General features: G+C 42.0%; 1 protein-coding gene across 2 annotated transcripts in view; it reads left to right on the forward strand.

The window, feature by feature from the left end:
• LOC122112602 (TCDD inducible poly(ADP-ribose) polymerase) overlaps positions 1-10831 on the forward strand; it is a 34033-nt gene extending 23202 nt beyond the window's left edge. The window contains exons 4-7 of one of the 2 annotated variants that reach the window (XR_006148244.1): positions 651-811; positions 8097-8375; positions 8828-9338; positions 9381-10831. Coding sequence is in view for 1 of the 2 variants with exons in the window: in XM_042685459.1 (XP_042541393.1) it covers positions 651-811; positions 8097-8375; positions 8828-9275 (888 nt within the window). In the remaining variant the exon portion in view is untranslated. Of the gene's footprint in view, positions 1-650; positions 812-8096; positions 8376-8827 lie in introns of both variants that reach the window. The other variant, XM_042685459.1, reaches the window with a different exon arrangement.
• The last annotated feature ends 4793 nt before the right edge of the window (positions 10832-15624 follow it).

A 15624-nucleotide genomic window follows, 5' to 3' on the forward strand; every position in this document is an offset into this window, starting at 1 on the left:
GGGGTTTGAACTTGGGCCCTGGTGTTTGTTAGGCAGGTGCTCTACTGCTGATCACAGTTCCATCCTCTGCACTTTGTACAGTATTATCTTTAATCCTCATTTTGTACATATCACCCAATGCAGAAGAAATAGCTGTGTTATCAAAGCTTGTAGAATTCACAAACTTTATAGACCAAGATAATGACAGTTTGCTTTGTGAAGGTTAAAATGTGTTTGTGACTTTACATATCACTATCCTACAATACTGTGAAATTTGTGAAATTTATGTAATCATTTAATCTCAGTAAAAAATTATTATTTAAAAAAAATCCTCATTCTGAACATTTCCTTAAGAAATAGGAAACACTCACATATCCTGTGAGACATTGTTAGGGTTACAAGTAAGAGTTGTGTAGTGGTTCTTACCAGCCAGTTTCACGAGGTAGTTTGTCTACTTCCTCTGAACCAAAAGTACCTTTCCATTCTGTCTGGGGTTCTACATATACCAAGAATCTGACTTCACTTTATTAACTCCTTTGCTCTGAGCAGTGAGGAAAATTCCTTTTGCCTTTAGTTACATTTTCCTATTTCATAGTGATTTTCCTATTTCATAGTGATTATTAATATGACTTTTTTTTGTCATTTGTTCCTTCCTATTTTCTGTTCCATAGTCGGTTGTTCGATTGATTGAAGAAGCCAATTCTCGGGGTCTGAAAGAGGTCCGGTTCATGATGTGGAACAATCACTACATCCTCCATAACTCATTCTTCAGGAGAGAAATAAAAAAGAGACCACATTTCCGCTCGTGTTTTATACTGCTTCCATACTTAAAGTAAGTGTCTAGTGGAAAGTGTCATCTTTGCTCTCACTTATTGTAAATGCACTACTGAATGCAAGAGAGGAAAATAGTTTAAATTAAGAGAGCTGTCTTGGTTATTGCTACCAGAATATGAATATCTTTGGATTTAACTCTTCAGTTAATCGTTTGCTACAGTTAAGCCAATACAAAAAAGTGAACATCCTGTTGATTGTTGAACTGAAAAGTAGAACAAAACCTAGTGTTTTTCCACAATTGAAAGTAATGAGATGAGGCACAAAGTTTGCCTTTGCTTCCTTTATGGAAAATGGAGTGTTCCTGTTCTCTTTCACGGATAATACTGCCAGGGCATTACTGCCTGCAAAGCAGTAGTCTGCTTTCTTTCCTTATTAGAATTAGAATCAAAGTAGGAAAAACACTTTTTCAAATAATTTGCATTCTTATTTATTAGGTTAGCTATATCTTTTTGTGATAGTAACTAAAATCATCTATTTCCTAAGAATAAAAATTTTTAATAAAAAAGTAAGGCTGAAATAGGTCTTCTATTGCAGGTTGAGCACTCTTCCATTTCCCCAAGTTCTTCTCTGTCTTTCCTTCTTCAAAGAACCTCTTCATAGACCCTGAAAGCTGGGGCAGAGTACCATCAACAGGTCCATCTTGGAATGTCAGGGTCTCTAGGCAGATTCTGTAGAGCTTGATTTTGCAGTGAGACGAGGTTTACTTAATTTTACTTAATTTTATAAATTTAATCAGCTATTATAACAATGGTTGGTCTCTTCTACACATCCTTGCAGCAAAGATACCATTTTTATATTTCTATTTCAAAATCAAACTGTTGTCACCAAATGATTCTCTTAATCTGATTCTGAGATTGCAAGGAGAGTATTAAAAACAAGTAATCCCTGAAATGATCATATTCCAAAGAAGTTTAGAAATACACATTGGCCTGGGTTAAGTGTGTGCTTTCTTCAAGTACAAATGTGAAAATCTTTTCCTTGTAAGGTTTTGCTCTTTAATTGAAATTAATAAAAATGCCATTCCTGGGATTTCACTAGCACAGCTGGAGTCCGTGTCTGTCTCTGGGAGCCAGGAACACGCTGTCCTCCTGGTGAGGCTGAGCTCATTAGTGAGACCCGCAGCTTGGCATGGCCTACCGAGCCAGGCAGGCAGGGTGTCGCTTCTGTGTTCCCACAAGAACGTTCTGTCAAGTGCTGTGTTGTTGGGGAAAATAGCTTGCTCTGATTCTAAAACAATTCTAGAAAATTAGCACATATAATTATACAAAGTGATGGGGTTCCTTGTGATATTTCCATATAGGCATATGTACTTGATAATATTGCCCCTTCTGTTATTTTTTTAATATATCCTCTTCTATTTCAGTCATGTTCTCTCTACCCTCTTTCCCTGCCCTCCTTGTAGCTTCTCTCCTCAATCCCCTTTTATTTTCATGTTTGTTTTTAAGATCTAAATTCTGCATATGATAAAAGAAATGTAACATTTGTCTTTCTTCATCTGTCTTATTTCATTTGATAATTTCAGTTCCATATACTTTCATAACATAATTCATTCTTTATGGCTGAGTAATATTCCATGGTGAATATGTGCCACCTTTATCCATTCCTCAGTTGATGGCCAGCCAATTCTACAACTTGGCTGTTATGAATAATACTGTAATAAACATGGTGTGTAGTATCTCTATTGTGTTCTGATTTAACATTCCTTTGGATATTTGCCCCAGAGTGGTAAAGCAGGATCATATGATAGTTCTATTTTGAGTTTGTTTGCTTTTTTGAAGTAAGGATTTGTTTTATTCTAACAGAATAAAGTGGGGAGAAATGAAAAGGGGTAGAGAGAGTTTTCCTATTCCCTATGAGGGAAAAAGAGACTTTTTAGTGCAGTATTATTAGGGTTTGATATTAGACCTTGTGCTTGCTACACTGACACTACACTGCTTGAGTTGTACCTCTGCTCCTCCTTTTTTTGGCAGTTATTTTGGAGGTAGAATCCAGTGAACTTTTACTCCTCGGTTTGGCAACAAATGCCTTAATCCTGCAGATTGCAACTTCTTGGGTAACACGGATTAATGTAGGCCACTGGCTTCTGCTCTGTGTGTGTGTGTGTGTGTGTGTGTGTGTGTGTGTGCGTGTGTGCGTGTGTGAGTGCATATATGCGTGTATGTGTGTATGCGTGTCCATGAATATGTGTGTGAGTATACATGCACTGAATCTAGGACCTAAACTCAAGGCCTAGGTGTGCTGTTCCTTAGCTTTTTCACTCAAGGCTAGTTTTCTGTCACATGCCACTTTTTGGCTTGCATACAAACAGTCCTGAATTTAAGTCCCAGTAACCTATTTCAAACCTCCCACCAAAAAAAATGGTGATTTCCATAGTGGCTGCCTTAATTTACATTCCCCCTGATGGTGTAAGGACCACTGTCCTCCATTACCACATCCCCTCACCTGCATGTAATTGTTTTCTTCACTAGGTAAAGTGGAAATTTAGTATTTTTTTTAAAATGTAAACTTTTGAAATAATAAATAATAATAAATACAGTCCTATATTTTAATATTCTCTTACAAGAGGACAAAAGAAAATTATTTCCTCTTCCCTTTCAGATTTCTTTCGTGTGTGTGTGTGTGTGTGTGTGTGTGTGTGTGTGTGTGTGTGTGTGTGTGTGTGTGTGTGTGTGTGTGTGTGTGTGTGTGTGTGTGTGTTTTGTATTGAGCATTGAGCTCCAGGTTCGAGTTTCACTTCTGACCCTTCGGTTTTTGTAAGATTGAATCTCCTGCTACTTTTGCCCAGGTTGGCTTGGATCTCAAATCCTTCTGCCTCTACTTTCTGAATAGCTGGCATTACAGGGTACATCACCATGCCTGGATAAAACTTAGTTTAGTCCCATCTGGAACAGTGATAATCCAATTAAAATAAAAGATCAGCAAGTCAGAATGATTATGCAGCAGCTTCAACCAGAAAAGATCAGAGAAAGGGCAAGGGCCTCTGAGTGGATCGGTAAGTACAGCCATCTGCCTGCCCTCCAGTCTGTAAGGTATTCATGCTGACATAGTGGAGGAAAAGCCTGCTTTCAAACACCAATTCAGAATCCATGCTCTTAACCAGGGAATTTTCTTTTGTCTTTTACGTTTAAGTGTTACTTTTTTCTTTTTTTTTTTTTTTTATCTTTTTTTTTTTTTTGGGTCCAGTCGTGGGGCCTGAACTCTGGGCCTGGGCGCTGTCCCTCAGCTCTTCAGTTCAAGGACAGTGCTCTACCACTTGAGCCACAGGGCCACTTCCGGCTTTTTCCTTTTTGCTTATGTGGTGCTGAGGAATCGAACCCAGGGCCTCAGGCATGCAAGGCAAGCGCTCTACCACTGAGCCACCTTCCCAGCCCACTTTTTTCTTTTTTGGTCCTAAACTAGGACTTGAACTCAGTGTCTGATACTTGTTTTCACTCATTGGCTGGCTCTCTACTACCTGAGCCATGCCTTCAACACCTTAAGTGAGTAACAAGGATTAATGTAACAAATGTAACAAATGCAAAGGATTAAAAAAAAAATTGGCATGACTGTTGAAAAAGGAATGTACTCATTGCCTGACCTATGTAACTGTAACCCCTCTGAACATCACCTTTACAATAAAAATGTAAAAAAAAAAAAAAAAAGGTATGGAAAAAACCACAACTGTCAGCTTGACCTGAGGTCATGGTAGAAACAAGTCTGGTGAAGGGGTTTGGCGTCCTTTTCTTCTGAGCTGAAAGGGCGCTGATCTCATGCACTCACTTCCTGGTCATGAGACTGCATCACACGCTGCTTCCATTCCTCCCCCAGCAGGATAGAATGGACTGAAGGAGGTCCTTGCCTGCCTGTAAGCTTTGATCTGCTCCAGTAGAAAAGGCTGGTTCAGCACCCTGAAACTCATATCTTGTCACTGGAATAGTAGGAATGATTCAGCCTTCTTAGAAAATAAAGACATACTTGTAACTTTTGCTGAGAGGTACAGATGAGCAAGTGTGTGTGTGTGTGTGTGTGTGTGTGTACACGTGTACGTGTACATATTTTTAAGCCCATTGAAACTTGAATGTAGAAGTCCTTTGGGCATATTTGTGCATGTGGGTTTTAGTCCAGCAAGGATGCTAGCCATGTGTCTAACATCTCAGAATGTAAAGGTTTATTTATCCATGCTCACTTTCAAGTATATATGAGTAGATACCAGAAGATTGGAGAAACAGCAACACTCTAAATTTGTCCTTGAACTCATATGCCTGTTCCAGATGGGACTAAACTAAGTTTTATCCAGGCATGGTGATGTACCCTGTAATGCCAGCTATTCTAGTCACTAGAGCGCACATTCTCAAAAAGGACTTCTGAGGCGAATTGCATTGAGGCACAACCACTTGAGTTAAGGTAGCGGGGATTGGATTGGGCAGTTGTGCCTCCATAGCTTTTTTATTTTTAATGTAGCACAGCCTTGCTTGCAAATCCTCCTGTCTCAGCCTCCCTGAGTGCTAGGGTTACAGGGATGTATCACTGTACTTGGCTAGCTTTTAGCTTCTTTTTTTTTCTTTCTTTCTTTTTCTTTTTTTTGTCAGTCATGGGGCTTGAACTCTGGGCCTGGGCACTGTCCCTCACCTCTTCAGCTCAAGGCTAGTGCCCTACCACTTGAGCCACTTCTGGTTTTCTGGTGGTTTATTGAAGATAAGAGTCTCATGGACTTTTCCTGCTTGGGCTGGCTTTGAACTGCGATCTCAGATCTCAGCCTCCTGAGTAGCTAGGATTACAGGCATGAGCCACTGGCCTCTGGCAGTCTTTTTACTTTTAACAGATGCCTATTAAAAAGCTAAAAAGTTGCTGGGTGCCAGTGGCTCATGCTTGTAATTCTAGCTACTCAGGAGGTTGAAATCTGAGGATCCGTGGTTAAAGCCAGCCCAGGCAGGAAAAGCCGTGAAACTCTTTATCTCTAGTAAACCACCAGAAAACCGGAAGTGGCACTGTGGCTCAAGTGGTAGAGTACCAGCCTTGAGCTAAAGAGCTGAGGGACAGCACCCGGGCCAGAGTTCAAGCCCCGTAACCAAAGAAAAGGTAAAAAGACGGTAAAGGTGTAGTAGACACACCAGAGGGATCTGAGCACTCTTGGGGTGGCTTTGTAGCCTTTTATTTTTCTAAGTATAAATTATGAAGTACATAAAAAACAAGAACAACATGAGTTTAGAATATAGCTGGAGGGTAGGGAGGAGTGTAGTTGTGGAGATGGGAGGGCAGGGATGGTAGGGGAAAAACAAAGGAGGCAACAATGCTTGATAAATGTATTCATTACCTTGCTCATGTAATTGTAACCCCTCTGTATGGTATTTTCACAATAAAAAAAACTTATTAAAAAAAAGAGAAAAAGAAAATAGCTCCATAGACCCAGATTCAAAAATAACTGCTTCTGCCCTTGACCAGCTGCATTAGAACAATTCACCTTTCTTTTTCTTTTTGTCAGTCCTGGGGCTTGAACTCAGGGCCTGGACACTGTCCCTGAGCACTCAAGGCTAGCACTCCTAACACTTGAGCCACAGCACCACATCCAGCCTTTTCTTTGTATGTGGTAGTGAGGAATGGAACCCAGGGCTTCATGCATGCTAGGCAAGCACTCTACCACTGAGCCGCACTCCCAGCCTGGCAGTTAACCTTTCTAAGCCTCAGTTTATTTGTTAAGTAGGCAATTCAAGGCTGAGCACAGTTAGCTCATACATGTATCTCAGCTACATGGGAAGTAGGAGGGATTGCTGTCCAAAGCCAGCCTGGGCAAAAACAAAAACAAAAAACTTGGAATCATATCTGAACTAAAGCAAAAAGGGCTGAAGCTGTAGCCCAAGTGGTAAAGCACTTGCAAGCCCAGGCCTTGAGTTCCAACTCCAGTATTATCATCAGTGTGTCCCCCGTCTCCCGTGTTCTCCCCCCTCCCCAACTAAAACCCAAAGCTACTCCACCTGTGAAAGCTGCTGTGACAGTGACACTAATCCTGGTGTGTGTTGGTGCTGAGTGACTGACGAAGCTAGAGTGCTCTCTGGAGATGAGAGGCGTGTTCACATAGTTGTAACCTCTGTGTCACAAAGTTCCTTTGAAAACTGCAGTTTCCTAATCCATTTTGGCAGGCACAGTGCTTCCTGTGACCTTGTGTTGATGGGTGTTACAGTCCCCGGACCCTGCAATTAGGTCTTAGCATCAGGATTTCCTTATTCTTTCTCCTCTTTTTCTGTTGTGAGAATGCCTCAAAAATAGGATTTAATCAGGCAGGAACAAGTGACATGCTGCTGCTTACCTAAATTCAGACTTTCAGGTAATCTGAATTTCAAGGTTCAGTGAATGATAGTCACTGTGCTCTAAAGCTGCCCTTTTTTGGGGTATGGGGAAGATGGACTGAACTCAGGGCCAGGTAGGTACAGGCAAGAAGAGCTTTACCATTCAGCCTCTCCCCAGCTCCTGCTCCATCTCCTTTTTTTTTTCTTCTTCTTTTTCTTTTTTGGTCAGGGCTTGAACTCGAGTCTGGGCACTGTTTTTTAGCTTTTACACACAAAGCTGATGCTCTACCACTTGAGCCATAGCTCCACTTTTGTCTTTTTGCTGGTTAACTGGAGATGAGAATCTCATGGACCTTACCTCTTGTACTATCTTTGAGCCTCAAGTCTCAGAACTGAGCCTCCTGATCGCTAAGATTACAGGTGTGAGATGTGCACCCCACCCTACTCCATCTTAATCACTCACAAAGCTATAAACTTGAATAGTATTGGTGATTTGTGTTATAATCTTAGAAGGTTTTTCAGCTTTCAATGCCTGCTTCATGATTTTTGTTTCTTATATAGAAATGGAAGCAAGCTTTTTTAGTTTTCCCCTAAGCTCCCTTTCCACACTCCTTGTCCTGCTTTATTTCCATCCCACACAGCCTTTAGTGGAGTGGTGTGATTTTTAAGCTAAGATTGGAGAAAGTATATAAACTATCATTGCTCCCTTGAATCCAAGCTTCTTAAAGTATATTGGCAAAAGAGGACTCTAGGAGAAGTCAAAAGTGAAAAATATTTATAACTTGGCATTAGCTTGTTTGCCTATATGTACTGCCTTACAGCAGTACATTCCAGAGCTGTCTGAGGGAGCAGCCAGGAAGAAGCTAGTACTGGGTTGTTCATGACTGCGGCATTTGTTTTCTAAGATTTTCTTTACAATTTTTCCACAAGCATTTAAGCTGCACAAATTATGTCACTGGTGGCTGCTATATGGGGTGAGGTGTACTTTGTTGCATGAATAATGTTACTTTTCTATTCTAGGACACTTGGTGGGGTTCCCGGTCAGGCCCCCTCGCCTCTAGAAGCAACTGCATCATCACAGATCACCTGTCCAGATGGGGTCACCTCAGCAAACTTTTACCCAGAGACTTGGGTTTACATGCATCCCTCTCAGGACTTCATTCAAGTGCCTGTTTCTGCAGAAGACAAAAGTTACCGAATCATCTACAATCTTTTCCATAAAACTGTACCTGAATTTAAATACAGAATTTTGCAAATATTGAGGGTCCAAAACCAGTTTCTCTGGGAGAAATATAAAAGGTGAGTGAGGTGCGGGCAGAGTTTAGGAGAGCTTTCACTAGTGCTAATGTCAAATGCATATCATAACAGACACGTGTGGGCACTTGCAAGAAGTGAATCCAGGATTCACACCCAAGTAGTTCCGCACTAGCAATGCTCTTAACCTCATGCTGCACTTCATAACCAGCAGTGAAGAACCTTGAGCGTTAGATGAGGACAGTGAAATAGGAGAACTAGACTTGAAGTGGAAGAGGAAGCAAGGAAGTGGGGGATGGAGAAGGAAGAAGGAGGCTTTCCTGGAATGGAAGATGGAAACATGTAGTATGATCTTTGGCATTATGGGCAGTGTGCCTCTGCTAGTACTTCTCTATTTCCTCACCCTTGAACACAGAAAGAAACATTGTGACTACACCTTGCTATTCAATTGATCCTTATTTCCTTCTTCTGACTTCCCCACCCATTCTTTGCATTAGGAAAAAGGAATATATGAACAGGAAAATGTTGGGCCGAGACAGAATAATAAACGAGAGACATTTGTTTCACGGAACATCCCAGGATGTGGTAGACGGCATCTGCAAGCACAACTTTGACCCCCGGGTGTGCGGAAAGCACGCAACAATGTTTGGACAAGGCAGTTACTTTGCAAAGAAGGCAAGCTACTCCCATAACTTCTCTAAGAAGTCCTCCAAAGGAGTCCATTTCATGTTTTTGGCTAAAGTGCTGACTGGCAGATACACCATGGGTAGCCATGGCATGAGGAGACCCCCTCCGGTCAATCCTGGCAGTGTCACTAGTGACCTGTACGACTCCTGTGTGGATAATTTTTTTGAGCCTCAGATTTTTGTCATTTTTAATGATGATCAGAGTTACCCTTATTTTGTTATCCAATATGAAGAAGTCGGTAACACTGTCTCCATTTGAAGAAAACAGTCTTGGCACTAAGTTGTGTGATGTGACCTCGGTCCCACCCAGCGCTGGTGGCAGGTGTGGGTGGCAGAAGGGCTGGTGGGAAACCACTGGACACAACAGGGCACTTGTCAGACCCATTCTCTACGTGTTAGAAAGTGTTTTTTAAGAAAAGTTTTAAAGTGACCACTTACTCTTTATAATTACTAATTGTTAGTGTACTGGGTGTGGAAAAGAACTCAAGATTGCACACTTTCTTTCACACTGTACATATGGGCAGCAGTGATATTAGAAGCATTTAGGAAAAAAACTGAACAGCCTAGCCAAGTAGTGAAATGCTGCTGGGGTCTGTAGAAGTTTGCCATGCGGAGTAGAGGCTGTGAGTGTTGTGTTTACTTACACTGAAGGGAACTGGTGGGAACTGACACGGCCCTGGCTTATTTCCTAGCCAAAGCATCCTTACGTTGGGGTACTGTAAGTTCATGACATTCTAGTTGGTGGAAAGGAATTTTTATTTCTGTCAGCAGGTCTGAAGTACATCACCAGTCAAAGATTATTAGTGATCTGCAGAGTTTTCCTGAGAATTCAGAATTCCGTTTAGAGGAAGTGCTAAAAAAAAAAAAACTGAAAATTTTATGTTGCCAGCAAAGTTTTCACTAACAAGTTACATGAAACGGGATTCTTGTGTTAAACTGCAGCTTTGGAAAACTCATTATCTTCCACCATAATCTGAAGAAGTTGGGCAGCTACTGCACTTAAAGCCAGACTTGAGGATTTAGAAGTATTATTTTCTTTTGGGGTTCCAGACCTAGCCCACGTGCTGATAGTTTTGGAGAAAGGAAGACATTTACAGCCAAATTAAAAAGGTTTAGTACTGTATTTTGTACAAAGTAGATTCTCAGAAGTATTTGTTGAATTGCAGTGACTGTTAAGGTGGTAACCCCACCTCGGCCTGCTTTGCCAGAGGCCGCTGAGTTCCCTGGCTGATCCCGCTCTTTACACTACTTTCTTAATAGAAACACAAACTTGGAAGTTGTGCCATCAGCCCAGCCGGAACCTGGTCAGGCAAATGCGCTGCTGCCGCTGTTGAAAGGTAGTGGCTAGGCACACTTCGTTCTATACTTTACCCCAAGCAGAGCCAACACTGGGTTTACAGAGTGTGAAAAGTTCACAAAAGCACAGCACAGAATTCCTGCAGATACCACCCGTTCCTGTGTTGTTTCATTTACCCAGAACTTTAGGGAACTTCTGTGTTGTTTGAAGCAAGAAGACAGTGACTAGTCTGTTTAAGGCACTTACCAGGGCTTCCACACCGATATTTATTCTGCCCTAGTTCATCCTGTTCGCTGCTTTTGGCGTGAAAGGGGGCAACTGTGGTCGTTGTTTTTCATTCAACTCCCAACTCGTAAACCAGTGATTTTCAGTCCTTTTCAAGTTAAAATACCTTACCATTGTTTATTTGATTTTATGAAAATTGTTCCTTTTATTCTCCCTAAAAGAAATGAAAGCTTTATGACATATTTATTTTTTTAATAAAACTAAGCAAAAATAAAAGTTACGGCAGTTCTTTAGAACTTTTTGTTTTGTTTTATTTACATTGAACTGAATTTAGCGCACAGTTGATGGTTGGCAAATACTGGGTGGTTGAGTTGGGTGGGTGTGTCGTTGGTTGGTTGGTTGGTTGGTTGGTTGGATGTGCAATTGGATGAGGGGGTGGACAGATGGATGAGTAGATGAGCACCTTCCAGAAAACACTACTTAACTTTCTGCTCTAGATTCCATATAAAATATGTTAACTTGTGACTGTAAGTAACTGGAGAAGAGGAATGTTTTGTAAAAGTTACATGGATTTAGAACATCCTAAAGGCATTGGGTAGATTTCTTGTTACCAGCATATCGCTTAAATTACACCATTTCAGAAAGCTGCTGCTCATTCGTTTCAGTTATGGGTAGGATTTCTTGAAAGGGAGTCTGCAAACAAACTGTTCCAATGTCACTTAAATCCATATTCAGGAAACTGTTTTTATGTGCACAAAGTTTATAGATACTGGATCCCTTATAAATCTAAAGCTCATCTGTCTTTTGTAACCTATGTGTTTAAATAAATGATTAGGTTTACAAAATAACCCTGAGGTTATGAAATAATACTCACAGAAGGAATTTGTAGCTCATTTCCAGTTTCTCTTTATTGGCACCCAGGTGCAAAGGCTCATTCTCTGTGGTGTTTGACATCATTGTAGGACACTTTAACAGCTTGAACTCTTCCATGACAAGCACGCCACACTCGCAAACAAGTCACTGCCTTTCACAGGGTTAGATCCTTGTTTTTTTAAATGTCCTTTTAGAAAAAGGTGAGCAACTGTTGATGGTTGATGATTTCTTTCGTTATATAAGCTGCTGAGATCGCGGTTCAAAGCAGGCTTGGGCAGGAACATTCAGAGGGCTCTTATCTCCCTACCACTAGCCTTGAGCAAACACAAAACAAAACCATAAGGCCCCTGACTTCAAGCCCCAGTACTGGCAATAAATAATGAAAAAGGCAGTGATAGAAATGTTCTAACTTGGGATCTTTAAAATACAAATTTAAAAGTATACAGTATACAGTGCTATACAAACAAATGATAGCATTTCTTTACAAACTAAATGCTGGGTATATTTTCCTTAGGACGGTGTTAAGTTTTCAAAACATCCAGTTTATTGTTTTAAGTACTGGTCCTATAGGCAAGTTAATGAGGTATGTGGATTCTTAGTAGCTTTTGGACATCTGCACTTGTATTATGAGATACTTAGGCGTAGTTAAGTTCTGTTATGATGGTCTGAAGTCCTGACATACTTACAATGCTTGTTCACCACTCCATTTGCTTCAAGAATTTAGCAAGTGTTCATGAGACATTTCTAACACAAACTTAATGTGAGATTAAAGTTCAGAAGTTACCATCTGACAGTTCTGCATAGGCGTCAAGTGTCTTAAAGAATATTTTAGGAGCAAATTAAGCAACACAAGACCAACTGATGATGTTGATGAAACCTTTCAGCGATGGCTGAAAGTCTTCAGACTACAAGTAGCTACGGAGAGTGAGCTAAAGAGGGTAAAAGCAGTGGTACATTCCGTTTCTTTAACTTGGATTAACAGCCTCCAGTGATAATCTCAGGAGTTTGGTTAGGCTGGGAACCACTGGGCTAGACTATTTCTAATGTGTGGCAAGTCAGATGCCAAATGGTCATTTGGTGGGTACAGTGTTAGAGCGGTGTTGGTTTCACAGGAACTAAGTACAGTTCATCGGGCCAGAGTGTGCACAATGGGGCCCTTGACCACAAGCCACTGTGACAAGTGATTTTATAGCCAGCAATTTATGACTCAATGGATTTTGGAGCAGCAGTGATAGATTTGGGTCATGAACCTAGACTTTCCTGACAAAAGAAAATCACGCTTGAAGGCTGTGCATTCATTTCATAGTGTCTTGTTCAAGGGCTTAGGCTATGTGCAGTTAGCTTTCGTGGAGGGATGGGAACCACATCTAAATACCATAGTTCTCAATGACTTAGGCTAATTGTACCGGATATTTGTAAGCTTAAATCGTGTGACGCCACTTTGCATCCTTCCAAATGCACAATTCTACACATGATTATAAATTTATAACTAATTTTTTTCAAAATATACAAGTTTTTAGACAGTACTGGGTGAATGGGTATGCAGATTTTGTGAATCATTGTTCTCATCAATAAGCAGCAGTGCAGCCAGGCATCCAGTGGCTGATGCCTGTAATCCCAACTACTGAGGAGGCTGAGATCTGAGGATCCAGGTTCAAAGCCAGCCAGGACAGGAAAGTCCATGAGACTCTTCAACAAACCACCAGAAAACCGGAAGTAACACTGTGGCTCAAGTGGTAGAGCACTCACCTTGAGCTGAAGAGCTAAGGGACAGCACCCAGGCCCCATGGGGATACAGAACCCAAAGCCATTGTTATAGTGTCTGGTTCAGGTAATACAATCAGCTTTGATCCCATGCTGACAGTGGTAATGGCAACAGCAAGAATAACAGTATGGTAAACTAATAAGGCCTCAAAGCTGTCCACATTCTAACCCCAGACGCCTGACCATGCATTGCCTTATATGGCAGGAGGGGCTTTATGTATGTGATGAAATATTGGGGGGGTGGATACCTGTAGCTCTAGTGTACTGCCTAGAACCCAGTAATTCTCAATGAAAGATATTTGGCTCAAGATCCTAGTGGGTGGGAAGTTCAAGGTCAGCAAATTACATCTGGCCGTGTGCTTTGTCATTGTATGGTAGAAAGGTGGAACACGTACAGGGAAGAAGGATCAAAGTGGTATTCCTGTGAAATTAATTCGTTCACGAGGGCTCCATCCTCATGAGCCAAGCACCTCTCATTCCCATCCCCCCCCTCCCCATACACTTACCACCTCAGCTTGCATTTTGTTAGGAACAAACTATGGTCAAATTATAGCAGAAGTTGGTCATGTTTGGTAATACTGTAACCACGGGGTATTCATAAGAAAGATCAGCAGTAGATTAGGAGATGCAAGACTGCAGGCATCAAAGGCAAGGCAGAGGTTGAGGCCATTAGCCAAGGAGTGCAGGTGGCTTCTAGAAGCACAGTTGGCACAGATTTTTACCCTAGATTCCTACCAACACCATAATTCTAAGACTATATACCTGTACCTTTACATTCACTAAGTGTAGTTTGTAGTAGGAAGCTAATTGAGAATATTAACTGGAGAATCATCAGGAAACTGAGTATAAACTAATAATTTTAAAGGCACTTAGAAGTGTGAGTATTTCCCAGTGCTTTAGAAGCAAATTAAGCAACACAAAACCAACTTATGACGTTGATGAAACTTTTCAGCAATGGCTGAAAGTAATCTTCAGACTACAAGTAGCTACGGAGAGTGAGCTAAAGAGGGTAAATGTAGTGGTACATTCCATTTCTTTAACTTGGATTAACAGCCTCCAGAGATAATTTCAGGAGTTTGGTTAGGCTGGGAACCACTAGGCAAGACTATTTCTAATGCGTGGCAAGTCAGATGCAAGTTTTAAAGTTACATGAAGTTTCAAGAACACCAGTGTTAGTTTAGCTCTGGAATTTGCTACAAGGGCTGCCGCTCCCCATATTATGTATCACTGGTATTCCATCTAGAAAGTTGAGCCAGGAATGAGCGTATGTAATCGGTCACTTGTGCTGTGCCTGGGGACAAGTTTAGCCTCTCGCAGGAAGGACGGCCACAGCCTTTGTGAGGCCAGGCCTGTGGCTGGCTTTATTGTGCAGGCAAGCATTCCTGGGTCCACTCTGGGGACAGCGCTGGGTCAATACCGCTTGAGCAGGCTCAGCCTCCCGAGGCACACCCTCCAGCTAAGGTGACCTGTCCATGCTGTTGTCAGAAACCTCCCATCTGGATGCAGAGCCAATGAGAAGCAACCAGGTGCCAGGAGTGGCAGATGCTTCCTTGGGATGGGTGAAGACATAAACATTCCTCACTTGGGAGTTCTCCATCACAGAACAGCCAAGGGCCCAAGGGACTTTCTACTCATGCTGGCTTGGAGCTTCCATCCTCAGATCTCAGCCTCCTGAGAAGCTAGGATTAGAGGCGTGATCTTAGCTCAGTGTAGCGAATGATTTCTGTAATGGAAATCATTACAGGGTTTTGTAGTACACGATTTCTTTATCTCTACTACTCACCTCACAGCCCTTCTTCAGCCATCATTTCCTGAAAGTCACCTTGCACGAACAGGTGTGGTGGCTGTGCCCAAATCCAACTCTACTTACAAAAGTGGGTCTGGGGACAGACCTGGCCTGCAGCCCTGGTTTGCAGACCTCTGACTTCAGGTGACATCATCCCATCGCCCTTGGACTCAGCACAGCACACCAGCAGGGACAGAGCCCAGGAACCTACTTCCTCTCCTGACTTGCACACCTGATGCATGCCTGTCCAGCCGACAGATCTCAAGAGGGTGCCAGGATCATAAAAGTAAAGATCCAGGGATAGGCAACATTCCTAACTGTGAACATAAAAAAGAACATAAACGACATTGCTAGGACCTGGCTCTTCCCTCACGGTTGCATGCGCTCCACTCCTGAAACCCTGGCTGGGGGCCACTACATGTCATCCTGCCAGAGCAGGGCATGGGTGACGGACGGTTGGCTGTCCCAAGCTCACGTGCCCCAATGTTGTGGTGTTGACAGGAGGAAGGCCTGCCGGGGTTAGCTGGGTCCTACCCTGTGGATGGATTAATGTGAGTTCTGTTGGAGTGGGTTGTGGCTCCCAGGAGTTAGTTCCCGCCAGAGTTATTATGCACCATTGGACCCAGCTTTCCCTTTCTTTAGCCATATGATCTCTTCTGCATA

Source organism: Dipodomys spectabilis, unplaced genomic scaffold (assembly GCF_019054845.1).
Source record: "Dipodomys spectabilis isolate Male_0828 unplaced genomic scaffold, ASM1905484v1 ptg000095l, whole genome shotgun sequence".
Lineage (NCBI taxonomy): Eukaryota > Metazoa > Chordata > Mammalia > Rodentia > Heteromyidae > Dipodomys > Dipodomys spectabilis.